This window comes from Protopterus annectens, chromosome 6.part0 (assembly GCF_019279795.1).
Source record: "Protopterus annectens isolate FY-2018-M chromosome 6.part0, PAN1.0, whole genome shotgun sequence".
Taxonomy (NCBI): domain Eukaryota; kingdom Metazoa; phylum Chordata; order Ceratodontiformes; family Protopteridae; genus Protopterus; species Protopterus annectens.
The window spans coordinates 417487514-417511812 of record NC_056737.1 but is presented as its reverse complement, the minus strand read 5'-3'; the positions used below and the strand labels follow the sequence as shown (position 1 = coordinate 417511812).

Here is a 24299-nt window from a genome sequence, read left to right as displayed (position 1 = left end):
TATCACACAGCTGCAGAGAAGCGTGAAGCTTGACAGATCATGCTATTCTCAAACTGTACCCTTTATTTTGACATAGAAAGTCATTTAAAAGTTTCAGTGAAAAAAAAGGAGTGCTTTGTGTTTTATGTTTTTGATACCTGAAAGTTGCATTAAGCACAAGTATCTGGCATTTGAAATTGTTGCATTCTAAGGTACTGCTTAGTAGGATGAACATGTTTTGAATAATCTATGAACCTTTCTTTTCTGACATGGGCTGTTAGAACTAGTTTGGCAAATGCCTTCCTATTGGAATTAATTGTTTTTCCATTGTTTATTAGCAGTTTGACTTTTTACTGCGGTGGTGGTGCTGCGGTAGCGTTGTCGCCTCATAGCAAGACGTTGTTCCGTTCGATTCTCAGCTAGAGCGTCTTCTGTGTGGAGGCATACGTGAATGGGGCGTGCCTTCGTTGAAGGTTGTGCGTCAGGGCTGGTAACCCGGTACGTAAAAATCCACTACCAATCATTAGCGGACCGGAGTTCCGCTGTGGCGACCCCTAACCGGGAAAAGCCGAAAGACACAAACAAATTAGTAGTTTGACTTTTTGATTTACCTTTGGTACAAAAAACAATGTTTGCAGTTGTCCTGCTGCTCCTTAAACTAGGTAGAACCTCATTAGCCATTCTGAGTCAAGCACACAAAAATTTGAATGGTCTTTAACATTAATGTATCAGTAAACTCCAGTAAAATTGCTTTTATGACATTTGGAACTGAAAGATGAATGCAGTTGTGATTTATGACTTGCCTAACTTTGCCGTCTGTTAAGCATAGCAACATTAATTTCTTAGTCTAGCTAGACCGGATTCCCAGATGGAGATGAAAGATTTTTAGCTTACTGTTAAACCTTTGGTTTCTAGACCGAAGGCATCTGATCTACTTTCATTTTGAAGGTAGGCTGGCTGTATCAGATTAATTTCAAACAGAGTATGCCCCATCCTTTATAGTAGCTGTCAACGTCTGCTTACCACTTGGGTGCTCAACTCTGAGCAAAATCTACCATTTCATCGATTTTTCTCTGGCACCATTGTTTATTGGTAGAACAAGTAGAATGGTTGCTATTCATTGAAGGAACTATAACGTTTCTGCATTCTCTCATCTTTAAACTTTAACATCTTTATTGTTGTCCTCTTCTGGCTAGAGGACTAAGAGTAAGAAGCTCTGGCTATCATAAAGCCCATCTTTGGTTAAACTTTTGGATGAAAAAAACTTTCACTTGCTACCCGGAATCCGCTCCAAGCAGAAGTGAGAAGTGTACAGTGTTATGCTAAATTTAGAATTAAACTGATCAAATGCCTTGCTTCTTCCTATAGATGTAGCTTATATAGAAAAAAGGATAATGTTTTTACATAGCAAAGATTAAAATAATTAGGTTTAAATTTTTGAATGTCCGCTGTTTGTTTTTTTGGATTTTCACTTTGAGTTCTTATTTACACTTTGAGTTCTTATTTAACACATTGTAACACAAAACTATCTGTGTACATGTTTTCTTTGAATCATTCTGTAGTATACCATTTTCTAGCATATATCCTGTTGTGATATTTGTTTATGTAGTATGTTACCAACTATTTCATCTGTTGCATAATTTTACTGATTGATTTATAACTCTTATGTCCTTTAGTGAAATCAGGCCAAAAAGGGCACTTGAGCAAGCCCACCCAGTTGGGTAAGTAACAGGTATGCAATTAACTAGTGCACTGATTAGAAAAATACAGTGTATGAAATTATAAACATGGAAGCAAAAAAACAAACAAAAACACATGATGGAGGAATATATTGTGATATGAAGTATTCTCTAAAACTTTTCATACAGTGTCAATGGCCTTTGTCATTTTTCAGGAATAGCTTTTCATCCTTTATTTGCAGTTTGTTTCACAATTTCTGGTAAAGCCCATCCTTTCCTAAGTGTGGATGCGTGAGGGGGTTGTGTTAGAAGTTTCACTAATCTGGCACTATAGACTTAAAGTCGAGATTACAGCCAGAGACTGTTAAATTAAGCAACTAACTAGAAATAACGAAATTGTGAAAATGGGCAGATCAGTGGTGCAGAGACTAGCATTGCAGCCTTACAGCACTCTGTTCTCCAGTTTGATACCCAGGTTGGATTCTTTCTATATGCTGCATTGTTTGCAATTCTTCCCTCTGTATACTCAAATTTTCAATTGGAGTACAGTATCTTGTTTCCTGCCACCCTAAATACATGCAGGTATTGATGATAATATCTTCTCATTGCTGGTGTACCTTAAGGCTGTATCCTTGGTCCCCTCCTCTTTAATATTTTCACCAAACCCCTTTATACACAACAGGCCACCCTAATACAATATGCAAATGATTCCTCTCCCATTTGTACAACTGATACCATGGTATACCTCTAAAAAAATTACTCGGGAAGTTTTAACAGCCACTGAAACAAATGCTCAACCAAAAAAGACCAAACTACTACTTTTTCTCCCAAATCCCCCTCTCGTGAAAAAAGCAAAATTTAAAGTCCCCTCTCTTGATAATACAACCATTGAAGTCAGTTCTCGTAGCAAATTATCAGAAGTGATAGTGGATGAAAATCTTGCATTCGACCTGCATATAGAAAATTGCATAAGAAAAAATAGTCAAAAACTAGGGATGCTTTACAGAGCCAAAAACTTTCCCACTGATGCAACTAAAACTACACTTGCCACTACTTATCTCCACACTTTATGGCACTCCCATCCTCACTAACCCACAGGCTTCACAAAAATGAAAACTTAAACAATGCTATAAGAAAGTTGCTAAATTTGCAGCAGATACCCCTTTTAGAAACCACCACTGTATAACACTTAAAATCCTAAATTGGTTAGAACTGCCTCATCAACTAACATTTACATAGCTTCTTACCACCTGTAAAGTTATCCAGAGCATCCATCTGCCTGTCCAGTACTACAAAATGTTCTACACAACTATTTTCCCAGTCTGTTATTGCGATCTAGTGACCAAAATCTCCTGCCTGTCTACAAACCTATCAAATCTGCTGGGCATTGTCTGTATTTGTACAAAGTTGTTAAGGTCTGGAACTCCTTACCTGTATCCATCAGGTCAGTACCCTCCCTCCCATCCCATCTATTAGAATCAGTCTGAAAGACTTCCTATCCAAAATCTTGCTCTGTTCTTGCTCAAAACCAGGATAAACTGTATCCCTGAATGTGAACAAATAGCTTTTCATTTCTTATAATTCCTTACTCTCCCTTCTTCACTTACTTTCTTCTGTCAAATTCTCATCCCTGACATTCTCTCTCTCTCTAACTATACCATGAGCCTATTTTCCCTCATTTCAAATTGTAATTCCTATTTGTGTTGGACTAACTTGCGTATAATTTCTCTAAATATTAAAATTATTGGAATGTAACATATCGATTCTTAATCAGTGTTTTTATATTATGTTTAATTTGTTATAATTATTTAAACTGGAGGTGTTCTTTGTTTAATTTTACAGTCTTCAAAAATTATTGTTCTTAAAATGGTTTGTAATAATTTTGAGCTTTTCTCCCCAGGCCTCTGAAAGTGGGCTTCTACCCATATTTGCCTTTAGACTACAGCATCCCTCTCAACTGTCCTTTCCTTATTTTACCTCTTATGTTTTACCCGTTCCTCATAAAATTTCTGTTTTTTATTAAAAGTTATTGAAGACTGCAGCCATAAATAATGACTGGTATTTGAGTTTCAGGCTTCATAACCTACGTCCTTCAGAAAATGAATGCTAATTCAGGGGGTGTTAAAGTAACTTTCTAGGTACATAAGCGCATATTTAAAAAGCTTCCCTGATTTTGGGTCTTTGTCCCTCATTTTTTTACTTTGTCCCACATTCCTGTTAAAGGGTTGCAAGAATACTTTACTACATTATTTTGGTGAATACCCCTGATCTTGGTTCATATTTCTGAGCTGTTCCTTGTAAAACTCGCAATATTTAAAATAGATCCCTGATCTGGAGTCTTTGTCCCTCATTATCTGTCCCTGATTTTGTGGATTTGTCTCCCCATTATTTTTGGTTTTCTCCCTGATTTTTGTGCTTAAGTGGTTGAGAGTTGTCGCTTTGTGTTTTATTAAAGCCGTTTGAGATGTGTTGTGCAGCCATTGTTTTATTTTGCTTTATTAGATATCAGAGATGTGCACAAACAGAATAGCTATATAATTGTGGGTTGGAGCTCTGTGTAGATGAAAATGACTGAGTGCTGCAATTTGGGTGATGGTCTGATTTTGCAGGATTAATGTGATATTTGTGAAGCAAGTTGGAGCAGTTTACTGCAGCTACTGTTTATGTGCAGCTAAGCTGAAATGCTGTTATTGTGTGCCTATTTTTTCATCACACTCATTCATCTAAGAAGTGCCTATAACTGAGGGATTGGGTAGGTTGGCTGTCTGTGGATGAAAATATCTTACCCTGTTGTCATGTGCTTATTTTAAACAATTATTATGGGTTTGCTTGATTAGTATGCATGTATGTGAAGATAATTCGTTTTAGTGTATTGTAGTTACACTAGTTACTGTGTGTTGAAATATATTACTGTGACAATTATTTTTATCAGAAATGTCTGAGCTGTAATCTGTTAGCAAAATAGCTATAACTGTTGGCTGGGTGTGGTGGATTGACTTGCTTGTAAATGAAAGTAAAGTTACCATCGTGTCTTGTTCTATTTGTAAACAATATTTTGTCTTTACAGTACTAGGGCACATATGTGGGAGGTAAACTGGAATGCTTTACTGTGGCCACTGTGTGTTTATGTGAAACAAACTTTAAGTGTGTTATTTTATCACAGTCTAAGGTGTAATTAGTTAACAAAGTGGTTGTAACTGCTGGTTAGGAGGGGTGCCATCTCTAATGAAAGTAAATTTTCCAGTAATATGCTAATTTTAAATGGTCATTAACCTGGAATTACAAAATAAGTGTGCAGTTTGTGTGAAATGAATTGGTATACTTTACTGGGATTACTATGTGTTTATGTGAAACTTGAAATACATCCCATGTTTGAGTACCTCAGGGAGACCAAGCTACACTTAATCCTCCACTACTTGTGTGCGCTTGTATCCTGCAATGGACTGGTGTCCCATCCAGGATTGGTTCCTTCCTTCCTTGATCATGTTGCTTGCTGAGTTAGGCTGTGGATGTCTGTGACTCTGGTGGTTGAGTAAAGTTAAGCTATGTTAGGGCTTGGCAATGTAAACACTGGCTCTAGGTAATTTGATCATGTAGGCCAATGTTGATGTGATATGTGAAAATGGAAGGGTGGAAAGGAGGTTGATTTGTGACAATTGGAAGTGAATGTCTGGATAAATGATGCAATGAAAATGACTGCATGTTTGATATTTGTTACAAAAGTTGGTATACGCAGCTTTATTACATATTACTCGTGTTGGATGTAATCTTTTTGTATGACATTTTCTTTTCAAATTTTTTTTTTTTATTCTTGTAATTGATTTCTTTTATTTCAGGACAGATGGCGGCTTCACTGTTCATGATGTCCCTTCTGGTTCATATGTAGTGGAAATAGTCTCTCCACTCTACAGATTTGACCCTGTAAGAGTAGATATCACATCCAAAGGTAAAATAAGGTAAGTTGAGTCTAACTTTGGAAGGTAAGCACTTATTTTATGCATATTTTGTTTCTGAAAAGATGAAGTGTCTGAGTGAGTTTGGTTTGCATTTCTGTTACCATGTGCTATTAATGGCTGATCTTGCATAATCCAGTCTGTCTTCTTCAATCAATAGGACTAGTAGTCACTCACTACTTGGCATGGTACCTGAAACTTTCCCAGGATACAGCTACTCCACAGAGCTGTTTTTTCCATATTCAGCAAAGCACCAGAAAGAAATGGGCCTAGGTTTTTTTTGGGTTCCTGTTACGTTATCGAAGTTCTGAAACTTCATACACCATAAGGTCGGACCCTTATGTTCGAAGTGTCAGAACTTCAATAACACATTAAAAAAAATAAAAACAAAAGAAAAAAAAATAAAGTATTGCAAGCAGGGGGGCAAGCCCCCCTGCACCCTCCACATGGGGGGCTGCGCCCCCACACTTCCCGCTCTTTAAATATACCAACTCCAAGATCACACTACAGTGCGGTAAAGGGAAATCTTTCCTTTCCGCACTGTATTGAGATCTCGGAGTTGGTATATTTAAAGAGCGGGGGGTGCAGGGGGGCTTGCCCCCCTGCTTGCAACAGGTTTTAGGGTTTGTATTTTTTTACGTTCGAATCCTTGAAACTTCGAGCATCTGAGTTCGATGTTCTCAGGTTCGAAGTTTCAGGGATTCGACAACATAATAGGAACCTGCTTTTTTCATGCATATTTTATCTTGGTATCATGATCTTTCATTTCAAATGGTTTTTGGATCATTTGTTGATCTTTACTGCTTTTCATATCATATCTTTCCTTTCAAGGGAGTTTTTCAAGGTTAGCAAACTCAGACCTTCTTTTCTTGTGGCAGTTTGTCATTCTGTGCTACTTCATAGTGTTTAAATTTGTTTGCTGCTGTGCCGCCTTTACTTGCACGTTTTGGCTTTATTGTTGTCTGTTGTGATGATTAGAAGTGCTATGGCAATAGTAAACAATTTAGATTTAAAAAAAGTCTTATGGTCACAAGGTCCTGTGCTGGGATTGAGCATACATTGTGTGTGTTGTTGAAGTGCTTCTCTCTTGGATGAAAAGTGTTAGATTTGTAGCAGTTTTGAGCAGAGAATTTTTTTCTTCCACCTGCTCCCTGCTTCATTCATTCTTTCTGGCTGTCCTAGTGCCCCAACCATTGCCAGGTCTACCTGCTCTGCCAGTGGGAGCTGGTGTGGAGCTTAAGGGTGTCCTGTGTGTGTGTGTGTGTGTGTGGGGGGGGGTTGGGCGATGCCAGCAACTACTTCTGCTGTTGAAGGGTTTTGTTATTGCCTACCCTTATACCTCACCTTGCCCCTGGGTTCATCTGCAATGTCTGAGAGCTACTTCCCTCTATGGAGCATTCCTCCCCTCAGGGAGCATCTTCAACCCCCCCCCCCCCTGCTGGATGGGAATGCCAGTCCATCCCTGGTAGCACCTCAGGACACCCCAGCCCTCTAATCAAACACACCTTAACTGAGCCATACCTTCTGTTTCTCCCCCTACACCAGCAGATATTAATACATAGAAATAAGTTGATTCAGAAAGGTTTATTACCTAGGGACTCCTCTTCTGAGGCAAATCTAAAAAGAAAGAAAAGAAGAAAGTGGAAAGACATGTAATGCTTCCTCATCTTCTGACACCCCTTTCCTGTCCCTTCTAAGAAACCTGGACTGTGAGGATGAGCATGCAGTTGCTGTAAACTATCTTATAGAAAGGTCTTTCTCAGCTTCCAGCAGTCAGAGGTGGTTCATGTTGAAGTTTCTTCTTACTGGCAATGCTGTCAGGAAAAGATGCAGTAGCAGTTCATCGGTGTCTGAAGTTGAGCTTTTAAAGATTTTATTTCGCAAAGTGTTGCAATTGCATTTGAGGTTGAAATTGGCTTTTATGGTGAAGTTGGGGGTTTATGGGATTCCTGGATGCCCAATGTGGGAATTGTTGATGCTTTTGAATCATGTTTCACAATATGCTGCTCTTGTTCTTCTTCTGGTGTTATGCTTTCATGTGATTTGCAGAAGGCCTTTGATAATATTTCTCATTCTGTGCTTTCTGATATTTTGGCTGCTTATGGTTTTGGTACTATTTTTCGGAATTGTTTCATCTATTTATGCTAATTCTTTGATTGTACCGGTGGTTAATGGCTGGATTGGAGAGGTTGATCTATGAGGAATGGTATTGGGTGAGGGTGTCCATTAAGTAGCTTTTTCTTGGCGTTGATGGTTAGTGCTATCTTTTTTAAGTTTAAGGTGATTTCTGGGTTGTCTCCATATTCCTTTTACTGTTATGGGATTCTTGTTCCACAGATTTTCTTATTCTGATTATATTACTTTTTTTTTGCAGAGGATTTATGCAGTTTTCAACAGTACTTTTTTACTGTCTTTATTACCTCTTTTTCAGGGTGTAAGGCTTTCTTTAAATTATGATGTCTGTTAGTTTTTAATATGGTGTCTATTGCCTCTGAAGTGAGAGGTCTTTTTCTTCTCTCTGTGTCTGTATTTTAGGGGTTCCATTTGGGACCCCTTCATTTGTTTGTTTCTGCTGAATGTTAGGCTTTACTGGCTGCTTGTAAACCATTGCCTTTCATTTGTCATATGCTAAGAGGGTGCATCTCTTGAATGGCACCTTTTTGAGTAAATTGATATGTTTTCTCTGTGTATTTCTTTCCTTTGGCTTAGTCCTCAGTTGTTGGCGACTTTTTTTCTGGCATAGTAAGGTCAAAGTAATTCGAAGAGGTGCTGTTTATACTTCTGCTGAAGATGGGTATTCTTTGAAACATCCTACACTTATTTTGTATTTGTATCTTGTTTTACTGCATTTGCGGTCAGGGTCCTCTTCTTTGATTGCAAGGTTATTGATGGCCTTTCAGAGCTCCTTTTGGTGGTCCTATCTTTTGGGAAAGTGTATTAGGATTGTTGGGGTGGATGAATTGTGTGACATTCAGTCCCTTGTTCTGAGGTATAGGCTTTTTCAGTTGGATGTTTCCTCTTCTAGGCAGTCTTGGTATTGTGATATTTTGGGTTGTTTTCATGTTATTAATGGTTATTTGTCTTGTACTCCTTTTCAGTTGCGTGTTTTACGGCATTGTAGGGTATATTATTCTACTGTTCTCAGTGGCTTGATTTTTTTGTGAAGGTATTCTTTGGACAAGCTTCCATTGAGAGGCTGTTTGTTATATAAACCTTTTTCTAAGAGGAAATGTTTCCGTTTAGGGTGCACTGATGTTGAATCGTCTAAGCACTTTTTTTTTGCATTCTTCTAGACAAGGCTTTTGGGATTTGGTAAAGGTTCATTTTTATTGTTCCTTTTTTGCTTCCATTGACAATGGCTAAATGTCTATATGGTTATTATGGTCGATTTTAGGGTCCTGTGATTTGTAAGATGGATTTTTTTCTTAGTTTCTGCTTTGTATTTATTGTGGTTAGCAAGATGTCATGAAGCGGAATCCACCAAGTCTTTGCCAGTACATGTTTTGATTGTTTGCGGGTTTGGTTGGCAAGGAGGGGTATGGGGGACATGATTGTGTGATATTTCCTGTTTTCTAATTGTTTTGTACTTTTCTTTTTGTCTTTCCATTTTGTATATCGTATTGTTTTTCTTGTATGTGTTTCAATAAACTTGGATTACTCCTTTTTGCCCATCCATTCCACTCACTTGTTCAATAACCCTTTTGTAAACTTTAAGGGCTGTCAGAAAAATAAGACACTAAGTAAAGGCTCAGTTAGAGATGAATGTATCTGCACCCCTTCAGATTCCAGAGTGACTAGAGACTCCAGTTATTCCTTTCTATTCCAGTGCCTCTTCACTGGGTCTGTCTTCTGTAACAATGAAATCAAGGCCATCACTTTTGTCACATATCCCCTTGGTGCCACTGTCACCCATAATTTTGGCATTAGGGCTGCTGATGCTAGTTAAATCACCACTGATGTGTCTGGTGCCAGCAGTTACTAGGGTACCAGTCACAGCACTGATGTCCTAGATGCCATTGTTTGTGTAGGTGTCATCAGCATTCAAACTTCCAAGTCTGTGCCATCTGCAGTAGAGATGGATTGTTAGGACTGTCTGTGCATTCACTCTTATAATGGAGGTGTGATCTCCTGTTTTTTTTTTTTTTCCTCAATTGTTTTTATTGAAAATTTTAACAACAAATCATTAATATATGATAGAAATATTATAAAACAAATATACATAGCTAAAAGAACAACAAAATAACTATTTACAATGGTGTCTACTATAAAACAAAGCTTTTTAAACAGAAAAAAATGAGTAGTTACTTATTAAAGTCTGTTTTTTCCAGCAGTTCTTTGAATTTCAACCATATGTTATATGAAGAGGTGATTCTAGATGTTCCTGTCTTGATTGTGATAACGTCAAGATGACAGACTTCAGTTGCCAAGTGCACAAATTCCTTCATCGTAGGAGTAGGCTGATTCTTCCAGTTCTTGGTCATGACTTTTCTTGCTAATGTTAAGATGCTCCATAAAAGAAGGTATTTTATTTTTGTGACACAAGTGAGAATAGGTGTATTATAACAGATTTGGGCAGCGTAAATTTATTAAAAACAGACCTGCAAGAGAGAATTCTTATTATCCTAGTATGTTTTAAGTTTTATACAGTCGTAAAACGTATGCTGCCTGTCGGCTTTAAAATTTAGTGTACATCTCCAGCTTCCTATGTTTTTATTGTACATCAGTTCAACTTTATGTGGTGTGATAAAGGTTCTATGCAAGAACTTCCAAGAGAATGTCCTCCACCTTAGTGATGAAGTATTTTGTTTTGAAGACTGGAGTATTAGTTTTTTTATCATATTCACTTGGGCAATTGTTATTAACAGGTCTAAAATAATCCAAATAGCTTTCTGTTTGGCGTACTGTTGATTTCTTAAGTAGATTAAATATTTTAGATAGAAGTCCTTTTCCAATTGTATTCTGGTGCATTAGAATAATGATTAAATCAATGAATGTGGGGGAAAGAATTTCTAACTGTTGGTTGCATTAGATTAATCTTCTACAGTTTTGAATTTCTAGCCACATATCTTTGCTTAACTCAAACTTATTAATGATATGCTCAGCATTTTTGTAACTTCCCATTGTCTAGTAATCAATACCAGTGTAACAGATTTTTTCTTTAAATGTAGTCATTCTTATTAAATTAAATGTATTAATACAATTTTGAATATATGCAATTGGAAATACTAAGAAAATCCATGCTTGATATTCAGGGTTCCTGAAAATGAAAATTTTAAAGGAGGTTATTGTCATATTAGTAAGAGTTAACTGGTTTGTTTTCTATAAAACAGTATTTTGCTAACCAATGAAATTTATTAGTAGCTATTTTAGTATGATATGATTTTGTTAAATTATTGGATTTGCACTGCGGTGGTGGTGCTGCGGTAGCTTTGTCGCCTCATAGCAAGACGTTGTCCCGTTCGATTCTCAGCTAGAGCGTCTTCTGTGTGGAGGCATACGTGAATGGGGCGTGCCTTTGTTGAAGATTGTGCGTCAGGGCTGGTAACCCAGTACGTAAAAATCCACTACCAATCATTAGCGGACCGGAGTTCCGCTGTGGCGACCCCTAACCGGGAAAAGCCGAAATACACAAACAAACATTGGATTTGCACAAAATACCTCCCTGAATATCTTTCCATTTGGCATTATACTTGTTATTTAACCAAGAAGTTATTGTCTTAACAATTGAGGATAAGGAATATAATTCTAAATCTGGAAGACCAATACCACCCAATGTCCAGGCTCTAATGTGATAGTGTAAAGCCAATCTAGACTTATTAGGAAACTATAAAAATCTCAGAACAATTATACTCTCTCTTTTTTTTTGTGGGAGCGAGAGGGATAACAATTGTATTATACATAGAATTTTAGGAAGGGTGATCATTTTAATTGAGGAGAGTCTATCTTCAAGGTGAAAAAAAGTATTCCATTTATTAAGAGTTTGTTTTATGGAATTATAATTAAGGGTTGTTATAACTTTAATATTATCAGACAAGATTATCCCTAAGTAAGTGATTTTACCATCTTTCACAATGTATGTAAGTAATTTCTTACCTGTTTTATTAATATTATAATTAATATGTAGTATTTTAGTCTTATTTTCATTAAAACTTGAATCCTAATTTCTTGTTGATATCCAGACTAACCAAAGTTGGTTCTTTTTTTAATTATTAGAATAATTAATTATTGATAGTATTCTTTTTTTGATATTATCATAAGTGTTCCTGTTCATTATAAACCCAGTCTGATCTTGGTTTATCAGCATTGGAAGAAATTGTTTTATTCCAGAGGCATAAATTGCCGTGAATATTTTATAATCTACATTTAATAATGAAACTGGTCTATATGAAAAACATTGTGCTGAGTTTTTGTCGGGTTTTAAAACTGGAGATATTAGGGTTTATTTTTAGGACGGTTGTACCGTCATAAGTCCTTTAACTATTAAAAACGCCTCTAGTAAAACACTTTTGGAGCATCCTTCGTCATGATTTTGTATAATTCAGGTGTTCTACTGTCATTTCTAGGTGCCTTATTGGGTTTTAATTTATTAATTTCAATTTTGAGTTCAGACATTGACATAGGCTTGTCAGCTGTTTTTATTTGATGCTCTGACGGTCTATTTTCAGTGTATTTTTATAAATGTTTTGAATGGACCTTGTGTGTCAATTGTTTGTGTTGATTAATCATATTAAAAATGAGACCTGAAAACATCCAGAATATCTTCTATTTTAGTAACCTTTTTACTACAAGAGCTGTATAATTATTTGTGGTTAGATTTAACAATCATTTGTGTTCCGGTAGCCAATTTATACATGGTTTTAGAATTTATGGAATAATTAGTTAGTTTAATCTTTTCTATATTTAGCATATATTTGTGTTGTAAAATTTCTAAATATTTACTGTTTAAGTTATTTATTTCCATTATGTTATTTCCTTTTTGATTATCTAATTTTAACTTCTCAATTTTCTCCTATAAATCTATCAGTTCTTTGTCCCATTCTTTCTTTTTTTGTGCATACCAACTTGTAATTTTACCAAAAAGGTACGCTTTTAAAGAGTCCCATAAACAAATCTCTGAGGTGTTACCTGTATGATTAATTTCAATAAAAGTTTGAATTTCTTTGTTAAATAACTCCTTAAAGTCTTTCATAAGGGTTATATATACAGGAATCCTTTTAATTAGGATGTTATTACTAGAATTCAATGTAACTTCGAATGGTATAGCGTTGTGATCCGACAGTGGGCAAGAGACTAATTTAATGTTCTCTATTCTACTGGTGATTTCATTTGAAACATATACTTTTATCTGTTAGTCATTGTGTCCCTTGCCTGTGTAAGAAATGTGCAAAGAAGAGCGAGTCTGATTCTGAAAACTCATTTTTTGTCTCATATTATATAGGTCAGTGAACTCTATCAAAGCCTTGACTGAGGCAGGTTTCTTCCTTTTACAGCTAGTGTTATCCCTGTCTGATAAAATACAGTCAGTCACCTGCAAAAATAATGTTTCCCTTTTGATATTTGTATTTCCCCCAACTGTTGTTTTAAATATTTGCATTCCCAATCCAGGTATCCAGTAGACATTAATAAAAGTGTATAGTTTCCTTTGAATCTCTAAAGTCACTGAACAAGACCTGCATTTTTCATCACTAAATGTATTGAGGATTTTGGGTAGAGGCAAAGAATTTGTCCATAATATATCTACCCCCTCTTCTCTTTTGTTTATAATGAGAGCTGGTCAGTACAGAGTAGTGTTTAGTACTAAGTCTGCCCAAATCTAAATGTTTTTCCTATAAAAAGATAACTTGGGAATGAAATATTTTTAAAAATTTGTATAAACTACCCATTTTTACAACCATTATTTAATCCACTGACATTAATTGATGGCCATACTACCAAAATAGGAAAAAATAAGTATTGCATATAATACTCTCATACATTTGTAAATAATATGGTACTAAAAACTATTATATCTCATGCACTGCTTACTCCTAGATAGAAGTATAAAATAGAGATTAACTGTAAAATTTCTATCAAGAATAGCAGACACAAAAAAAAAGAATTAAGTTGTAAACTGCTACACATGTTCTGTTCTTTCCCATTCCCCCATGGAGTTTAAAACTCCTGGTTTGAATAGCAGTCCTATTCAAACACTGCCACCTACCCACAAATAAGTATCTGCCATCACTCTACTCCTTCTAAAGTTATGATATATGAAAGGTCTAACTTCCTTTACAAAATTAAAAGGAGTTAGTATATGCATAATATTCAGATTATAAACACTGATTTGCTTGCTATAAAACTAAACTGTAAAATATAGCAGATCTTATAGTCATATGGATGTTCTTCGTGTTTCTCTGTTACAGTCATTACATTTGGGTTATCTGTCTGCAGGTAGCCCTCAGCCGGCCTGAATATCAAAGTCTTGGGTCCTGCGTCGGATGCTGACTTAGGTAGTCCTAGATGCCATACCTTTGTTTATAAGTTGCATATCCCCAAGTCCCTGACTACTGGGTCAACCATTGCAGGTGTGTTGTCAATATGATAGTTACCAGGAGTGGGTGACTTCCTGAAGGAAACGCATTTCTTGACATTTAGTTTTAATCAGTGGCTATGATACCAGTTTTGTCTGTCAGCCCTTTATGGAGAACATTTGTGTTGGTGGGCGATTTCGATGACTGCTCCTAATTTATAGTCCTCTGCAAAGTTGGTCAGCTAGAGGCCATTGGCATTGACCTTGACTTCAGAGAAGTAAATGCCAAAAAGGAGTGGTCCTAGGACCAGTCACTGAGGGATCCCACTTGTAGCTGGCCTCTTTGTAGAGGTGGACTCCCCAGTTCTGACTTCCTGGGTTCTGTCTGTGAGCCAGATGGCTATCCATAGGGTGATATAAGGGTTTGTACCTAACCTCTTAAATTTGTCATCAATGCCCCAGTGGGGTATTGTGTCAAATGCCTTAGCCAGGTCAAAGTAGGTAGTGTAAACCATTTTGCCCTCATCCATTGCTTTGGTGACTACCTCAAAGAAGTCCACCAGGTTGGGTAGGCATGACCTGCCCTTGATGAAACAGAACTGGGTTATGTCCACTGTGTGGAGGTTTCATATTGGCATTATTCATCATTTCCATGGCTTTGCATACAAGACTAGTGAGACTTGTGGGCCTGTAGTTTCCAGGGTCTGCAGATGTCTCACCTTTGTGCAGAGGGTTGATTGTTGCTGTTTTCCACTCATGAGACAGGAAGCCTGTTTGGAGGCTACAGTTAAATAGCAACTCCAGAGGGCCTGATAGGTCATGTTTTCATGCTATTTAGAAGGCATCATGAGATATTGTCTGGGCCCATTGATGCAGTGTTCTTGGCCTTGGAGCATTAAGGACCTGTTTCTTGGTGACAGCAAGAGGAGTTGTATTTGGTATTTCCAGAGGGAAGGTTGGGGGGAGAGGGGTAAAGTTGGAGCTGAATTTGTCGGCCATTAGGTTTGCTACATCTTTTGGCTCCGTATAAGTGGCTCCATTTACAATAAGCTCTGCACACAATTGTCCATTACCTTTGAGGGTGTGGACGTAACTAAAGAATGCTTTGTAGTTGCCCTTTGCCTGGGAGGCCAAATCTTTCTCAAATAGCCTAGTATCAACCTATGAACCTATCTGCCCTAGGGCATTTATAAGCCTAGCCAGAGTGTGTTTGGCTTTCACCACCCTTTTAGATTAGTTGACTGTGCCTCTGTATAGTAGGTCACAGAAGGTAGCCCTTTTAAGGTTAGTTTACTGTACCTCTGTCAAGCAGGGACACAGAAGAGATCCCAGGGGTAAACTTACGATCTCCCATCCACTCGTCAAGATTTCTCTTGAAGAGGGTCAGTGAGGGGCTCTGCCTAACATGGATTGGGATTTTGTTCCAGAGTGAGGGGAGCCTCTGGGATATGAATCTGTCCCTCCAGCATGTCCTATTTATTTCTTTGCTGAGGTTCAAGTCCCTGGAGCGTGTAGCTCTAAGGGATTTGGATTTCCTGAGGGGAAGCATGTCCATTATTTCTGGGTTGGACATGGCTTTATACGTCAGACACAGATCGCCGCTGAGTAGGCGGTACGCAACTGAGTAGAGCTGGAGTTTCTTTAGCCGAACTGCATAGGGCATCTGTTTGAGCCCCTTGATCCTCTTCTTGAGATGCTTTTGGGGTCTTTCTAGTTGCTGAAGGTGTCGGGTAAGATGCATCCCAAACGGGGCATTGTACTCGATTATGGGCCTGATAAGTGATGAGTAGAGGGGCACAATGACCTCTCTTGATCTAGAGGTGAACCCTTTCATGGTAAGGTGGGCTATATAGAAGGTCTTTCTAACCACTTTGGCAACGTGATTGTCAAATAAGAGATTGCTATCTACTTGGGTCCCCAAGTCCCTAATTACTATTTCCGTACTTAATGGATTACCACCTATGTGGTAATTTGTGGGCACTTTGTTTTTCCCAAAGGGGATGACTATGCACTTTTTGGCATTTAGCTTTAGGCCATGGCTCTGGCACCAGTTATCCGTCTCTGTGAGACCCTTTTGGAGGTTACTTGTGTCAGTCAGAGAGTCGATTACAGCACCCAGTTTGCAGTCATCTGTGAACTTGGTCAGCCATAGTCCACCCCTGTTAGCCTGTACCTCGGAGAAATATATACCGAGCAAGAGAGGTCCCGGGACTGAGCCTTGTGGGACACCACTTGTAACTGGTTTAGAGTCTGACATGGCACCTGCTATTCTGACCATGTGGGTTCTATCCTGAGCCAGTTTGCAACCCATCTTGTGACATAGGGGTTGATATTTAAGCTGGTGAGCTTATTTATGATGCCCGAGTGGGGGTATTGTGTCGAAGGCTTTTGCGAGGTCCAGGTAGGCTGTGTGGACTACCTTCCCTTCATCTATGGCTTTGGTAACTGTTTCAAAGAAGTTGACCAGGTTCAAGAGGCAAGATTTGCCCTTAACGAAGCCGAATTGGGTAGGATCCAGTGTCTGGAGGTTCCCAATGTCCTTGTTTATGATTTCCATGAAGATACGCTCCATAGCTTTGCAGACCAGACTAGTCAGGCTTATAGGGCGATAGTTTCCGGGGTCTGTTGTGGCACCACCTTTGTGGAGTGGGACCACTGTTGCTGTATGCCATTCTTGGGAACATATCATGTAGTAAGGCTGAGATTGAACAGTGACTTTATATGAGGGTTTAGTTCTTCTTGGAGCTCGTGTAAGATGCAGCCCGGGACACTGTCTGGTCCCATTGATGCTGTGTTTTTTGCTTTGGAGAGGGCAGCTCTCACTTGTGCATCTGTGATCTCAGGAAGGCTATACTCTGGGATAGACATTTGCTCTTTTGGGGGGGGGGGGGGAATTTGCACTGAACCTTTCTGCCAGGATGTTGGCAATGTCTGTGGGTTCAGTGTATTTTTTGTCATTTTGCACTAACTCAGAGCATATCTGGGAGTTGTCTCCCATGTTTCTGACATAACTAAAGAAGGCCTTGTGATTATCTTTAGTGTCTTGTGCAATTTTTCTTTCGAAGCTGGCCTTAGATAATTTTATGAGGGATCGTAGTTTCTTGCTAGTACTGATCAATGACGCCTTCCCTTTTTGGGATTTTGCTCTGTCATGTAGTGGCTTTCTCCTTCTGTTGTATAGCTTATTTATGGCCGGGGTCCACCAGACAGGTCTCCTGCCTTTGGAGGAGTGAGTCTTGGTTTTATTTGGGATAGCATGCTCCATGCATTCCTGTAGGTGTCCATAGAATGCTTTTTTGTAAAGGATTCTGCATTTTGGGCCGTATTTTCCACTGGCCCGGGGGCTTTGAAGGATTCCACCTCAGTTTTGAGAAGTGTGAAGTTTGCTTTTGAGAAGTTCTTCACCGTGGTTTCCTTGGCTAGGAGTGGGGATGGAATATGGATGTCCAGTGAGATTTGTTTATGGTCTGATCTTACCAATGAGGGGTATACCTCTGGTGTGGAACATAGAGACCCCATGTTGATGATGACCAGATCCAATATGTTTTCCCCTCTTGTGGGAGTGATGACCAGTTGTTCCATAGCATTTGAGTTTATAAATTCTAGGAACCGTTGGGTGAGGGTGTTTGGGCTTGAGTAGTTTTCCCAACCGATGTTTGGGTATTTGAAGTCACCCAATATAACAGTGTTTGGAGAGACCTTCATATTCTCCAGTGTTCTCAGGAAAGCCGAGTGAGGTTCCTGTGTTTGGGAGGGTGGTCTGTAGCAGGCTACAAACTGAAAGGCAGTTTTGCCCACTGTTAGTTGCACATGGATGGTCTCCGATGCTTCGTGCAGTGCCACTAACCTGGAGGTGTGGGTATCTTTGATAAATACGGATACTCCCCCTTCTTTTGTGGTTCGGTCCGAGTTTTGGGGCCGGAAAGCATGGTATGAAGTATAGCCTGTTAGTGCTGGGGTGCTCTCAGGAGCCTTGAACCAGGTTTCTGTTACTGCACAGATATCAATATTCTCCATACTGAGGAGAGTCTCGAGTGCGTGCATCTTGAGGTTTAGACTTCTGGCGTTGAGCAGCATTACCCTTAGTATTTTTTTCTTTGTGTTGTCTATGGGGGTGGGTTTGTCTTTTGAGCCTTGCCTAAAAAAGGCACAATGGGGGAGGCAAGAGCCTTTGCCAGTATTCGAAAACCCAGGGGTGACAGGTGCAAGCCGTCCCTAGCGAAGCAACGTGGCTTGTCGAGCATGTCATCCCAGGCTGACAGACACTGGATCCCCTTTGAATGACACCAATACTTTAGCCAGTTGTTAAAATTGATCATTTTGTCTTTATACTGTGGCATCATTCTTGGTAAGGGTAAGATGCTACTCAAGGTCAGGGTCATACCAGCTTGGGCTACATGATCAAAGAACTCTTGTACGTCTTTTTTCATGTAGTCCAGGGAGGTACGTCTCAGGTCATTCACACCAGCATGGACAATAACGGAGTCATACTTGTACTTGCTTTGGAGTGACCTGAGTGCTTGTGTTATGTGGCTGATCCTGGCACCCGACAGGCAGCTTACAGTGACCTTCTCCTTGTTCGGCCTGGTGAGTGGGATGTTAGTGTGTCTGACAATAGAGTCACCTATTACAACTGTATTAGGTGTGTTGTTTAGCCTTAAGGACTGTGACTGTGTGGCACACTGACTTTGTGAGCTATGTGCTACGTGGATATTGTTTCGTGGTAGGTGTTGCTTGGATGTCTGCTTTGGAGGTCTCTGCTGCTTAGGCAGATTTTTGTTTAGAGCCTCCGAGTATGTTTTTGTGTGTTTGTGTTTGGTTTGCTGATGCGATAGGTCTATGTGAGACTGGATTTGTGGTGTGTGTGGTTACTTTCTCCTCCTGACAGGCTGTGCCAGTACTGGGTTGAGAGAGCTTAGCCTCCAGTTTGGCTATATAGTTGCATCTATCACATATATTTGTGCTTGTTGGGAGGAGGAGAGGGTGGTCTGTATACATAAGGCAGTTGTAGCATTGCCTCAGGATTCCCAGATTCACCAGCTGGACTGGAGAGTAAACTCGAAACTGACCTTTGGACATGCCTGAATAATATAGGGAACTACTTATTGACTTGATCAGAAAGAACCAGTAGGGAGCAAGTGCTTAGAAGGAGTATAAGAGGATGTAGTGCTTTGGTTTGTGTTTACCTACGAGATTACTTATATGAGCAAGTGCAGGGCTATAGAATGAGAATAGAGTGCTTAATTAGAGATTTAGAGCAGTTCTAAGGGAAAAAATAAAGAGCAGACTTTGTGGAGCCGGGAATAGTTTAAACCTGTTTAAGCGGCGCTGCCCAACGCTGCTCTGTGCGCAAGACCGCGCAAAAAGATGGTTGCAGGGTTTTAAGAGAGAGAGATCAAGGAGTTTAGAATTGACCCAAAATGGCCAATAAAACTACAGCTTCTAGGCAGTAACCACTCCTACAGGGACAGGCAGGCTGTTCAGTGTTAACCACTGCCACTGGTGAACACAGAGACTTCCCTTTAGCCCAAGCAAGCACTGGCCTCCAAGAAACTTACAAACAGTTCAGAACAGCAAATCTGTAACTGAACTTTCTTAAATTTCAGAAAGTGGGAAAAAAGCAAGATTTATTTATTTATTTTTTTGTTTTAGTTTAAAGGTAGCAGAGATACACAAGTAGCAAAATATTCACAACAGTGCAATAAATGACCCCACACTTGAGTGCTAGGCCAAAGTCAGGTAAAATGCAGTTTTAAGAGAAAAAAAACGATTTTAAATTAAGTGCTTTGGCAGACGTTATTTGTCCTCTGAGTTTGTTTAGTTTGTTGAGAGTACTTTTATCCTGCTGAGTGCTACACTTCCTACTTTTTGCCATGATTTTCTTCCTTATGTTATACAGCCTGTTGATGTTATTCCATCAGAGTGGTTTGTTTTCAGTTAGTTCTGTACTACTTCCTGGACATGCTTGTATAGGGTTTCTGTGAACAGTTCCACGTAGGCAGCATTGTTCTCAGGGTTTATGGGGGCTTTAAATTTTGCCGTGTTATCACTTAATAGTAGGAAGTTAGTTTTAAAGTAGTTCCTGAGTATTCCAGGGTTAGCTGGGGTTCCAGGTTTTATTTTTTTTATTTCAGAGGTGACCATTTTGTGGTCTAACTTTACCATAGAAAACCTTACATTAGGAGGTGTGCAGTACTTATTAGTGAGGACCAGGTCTAGTAGTATGGTTTCACCTTTGGTTGGTGTATTGATAGTTTGGTCCAGGGGGTTTGTGTTTACAAAACCCAGGAATCTCTATGCCTGTACATTTGGTGTCCCATTTAATAGTGGGGTAATTAAAGTCACCCATGAATATGGCATTGGGCTGGATGGTGAGTGTTTTCAGTAAGTTTAAATACATGACATGGGTTTCCTGGGTCATAGAGGGGGACCTATATTTTATAAGGAAGTGGTATTTGCTTTTGCATATGGTGATTTGAACATGGAGAAGCTCCGGTACATTATCCTGTTTGACCAGCCTTGAGGTATATTTATTTTAGATGTAAATTGAGACACCTCCACCTTTAGTCCTTGTCTGTGCAATAGCTTGTCTAAATATGTGGAATAACCTTGCACTGTCTCCTCTCTGTGGCTTTATACCGTGTCTCAGTGACTGCATCAATATTGTCATTCTCTAGGGTGAAGAGAGCTTCTAGAGAGTGGAGTTTTTTTTTTTTAAGACTGCTAGCATTGAGCAGTAACACCTTTAGATTTTTTTAGGTTTAATTTGCTGTATCGGAAGTACTTTCAGTTTGGCATTAGCTAAAAAAAGGCTCTGTGGGAGCAGACAATGTTTTAGCTAATATTCGAAAGCCTAGAGGGACAAGTACAAACCATCCCTGGAAAAGCAGTGTGGTCTGTTGACCATCTCCTTCCATGCTGACAAATATTGCACCCCTTTAGAACGACACTAGAAAGTAAGCCAATTATTAGTCAGTCAACTGTTGTTCGTATTGTGACATCATCCTTGGAGAAGGTAAAATGCTGCTCAGTGTTAGGCTTTTACCAGCCTAGGACACGTTCTGGGGGCTCCATGATGTCGCTCTTTCTCTTCCTATAGTCTAGGGAGGTATGTGTAAGGTCATTTACATCCACATGGACTATGAATCTTAATGGTACTTTTGTGGCCCAATGACCTGAGTGCATGTGTAATATGGTGGATCCTGGCCCTTGATAAGCAACTGACCATGACTTTCTCTGTACATCAGTTTGTCTCACAATGGCGTCTCCAAAGATCAGAATGTTGGATTGTGTGGTGGTTTGTCTTATGGAGTTAGAAGTAGAGGCTCCATTAGATGTGGCTTTATGTGTTGATGTAGGTGTTGTTTTGAAAGAGTGCATTAAGCTCTGCTGAGTGTGTTTGTTACATGTACTTCATCTAGGAGGTCTTTTGTGGTTTAGAAAGGTTACATTTAAGTGCCTCGGTATGTGTGTGTATGATGGGTGCAGCATGGATGTACTACTGAAAAGTTTATTGACATTAGGAGTGCTTTATTTGAGAGCTTTGCATACAGTGACATTGTGTAAATACAACTGTCACATACTGTATCCGTTTATTTGAGAATTAATTGGTTGTCAGTAAACATGAGCCAGTTTCTACATTGCCTCTGGATGCCCCTAACAACCAAACTGGTAACGGAGATGGTAGGAAAGGTGATATCCATGGCAACGGACCCTTTTTTATTGCTTAGATAGTTGGAGTGAGAATATAAAGTAATGTCAGGAGCATCTGGTTTGCATTTCTGAGGACAGTGTTGGTCACTGCAGCTAGTTGTCCTGTGTGCAACTCTGTATTGGTAAATTTCAGTGGTGCTTTTTACAGGAAAGAGGTCAACTCAGTGTCTGTGTCTATCCTGGGCACTGCCAAACAGTTGAGGGGAAACTAATAAGTAGACCCTGGTGGTTTATGAATGAAGTATTTAGGCATATATTCCGAAGTCAGAAGCAAATCAAACAGTACTTGCTGAAAAGAAAAAATGAATTACCTTGTCTACTGCCTGGCTACTACTAGTGTTGGTCTTATCACAGCTTTATTCTACTGGGATACAATGTTCCTTTGCATCTTCTTTCACCAGAAGTAAAACAGTAGCACCAATCCCAAGATGAGAAGCAAGCCACAGCCTGTTTGGTGATCTGCCGCCTTGCCCCAGATGATGCAAGGGTCTGTAGCCTTTTCCTGGTAGATGCCTTGAATATCAACCAGACCAAACAGGAAGGTCAAGCACTGACACTCACCGCCTAACCAGAAACACTCGGGAATCAATGCACTCTGCTCCTTCTATCACAAAGAGCAAAATATAAGCACAAATTCCTAGCTGGCTTCCTTGAAGCAGTTAAGCTTTCCAGTGATCAGCAGTCTCCTGGAAATAATGTCCTTATGCTCCTTCTCTAACGAGGAGCAAAACTGAAGCAGTAATCCCAAGGGTTATTTATTTTATTTTATTTATATATATTTTTTTGCATTTGTTTCCCGGGAGAGTCCGACTGGGCATGAATCCCATGTTCAGTGGAGGCGTGGGGATAAAAGCTCCACAAAGGTTAGTATCGTCAGTGCAATACACAACTTATTAAAGTACAGTACCAAAGAAAGAGAGCAGCTGTTGTATACTAATACAGTAAAATAAGCATGGAAAAAGTATACAATATAAAACATTATGTGAAAAATATACAATACAGTTGTTGGACGTATTCAGTTATATGGTTACATTCGTACAGTAGTTAATAAAATAAAGCACAAGTTGTTTAAGTACAGAACATAGGAGCTGTTTTGAGTATGCATAGTAATGTCAACATACAGTGGATATAAAAAGTGTGTACATCCTGTTAAAATGCCAGGTTTTTATGATATAAAAAATGAGACCACAATAAATCATTTCAAAACTTGTCCCACCTTTAATGTGACCTATAACCTGTACAATTCAATTGAAAAACAAACAAATCTGTTTGGGAAAAAATATAAAAAATAAAAAATGTACAATAAGCTGGTTGCAGAAGTGTGCATACCCTTAAACCAATACTTTGTTGAAGCACCTTTTGATTTAATTACAGCTTTCAGTCTTCTTGGGTACACACCTGCCATCAGTCAAAGAGATTCTGATTAACCCCAAATAAAGTTCAGCTGTCTAGTAGGATTTTTCTGACATTTACTCAGTTGCCTGTTACAGCAAAAGCCATGATTTGCAGAGAGCTTACAAAGCATCAAAGGGATTGTTGAAAGGTGTCAGTCAGGAGAAGGGTAGAAAAAATGTCCACAGTGTTGGATATACCATGGAACACAGTGAAGATGGTCATCAAAAAGTGGAGAAAATATGGGACAACAGTGAAGTTGCAAAGAACTGGACGTCCCTCCAAAATTGATGAAAAGACCAGATGAAAACTGGTCAGGGAGGCTGCCAGGAGATCTACAGCAACACTGAAGGAGCTGCAGGAATTTCTGGCAAGTACTGGTTATGTATTACATGTGACAACATTCTCCCATATTCTCCATATGTCTGGACTATGGGGTAGGGTTGCAAGACAGAAGCCTTTTCTTATACAGAAAAACATGCAGGCCCTGCTAAAATTTGCATAACAATAAATCAAGTCTCCAAAAGCATGTGGGAAAATGTGTTATGATCTGATGAGACCAAGGTTGAACTTTTTGGCCACAATTCCAAAAGGTATGTTTGGCACAAAAGTAGTACTTCACATCACCAAAAGAGCACCATCCCAACGGTGAAGCATGGTGGTGGGCAGTATCATGCTTTGGGGTTGCTTTTCTTCAGCCGGAACTGGAGCTTTAGTCAAGGTGGAGGGAATTATGAACAGTTCCATATACCAGTCACTTTTGTCCCAAAACCTTCAGGCATCTAGTAGAAAGCTGAAGATGAAGAGGAATTTCACCTTTCAACATGACAATGACCCCAAGCATACATCCAAATCAACAAAAGAATGGCTTCACCTGAAGAAAATTAGTTTTGGAGTGACCCAGCCAGAGCCCAGACCTAAATCCAGTAGCAAGTCTGTGGGGTGACCTGAAGAGGGCTGGGCACAAGAGATGCCCTAACAATCTGACAGATTTGGAGCACTTTTGCAAGGAAGAGTGGGCAAATATTGCCAAGTCAAGATGTGCCATGCTGATAGACTCCTACCCAAGAAGAC

At 39.2% G+C, this 24299-nt stretch overlaps 1 protein-coding gene across 1 annotated transcript in view; it reads left to right on the top strand.

The window, feature by feature from the left end:
* EMC7 (ER membrane protein complex subunit 7) overlaps positions 1 to 24299 on the top strand; it is a 313873-nt gene that overhangs the window by 96379 nt on the left and 193195 nt on the right. The window contains exon 2 of the mRNA XM_044074160.1: positions 5495 to 5614. Coding sequence (XP_043930095.1) covers positions 5495 to 5614 — 120 coding nt within the window. The remainder of the gene's footprint in view (positions 1 to 5494; positions 5615 to 24299) is intronic.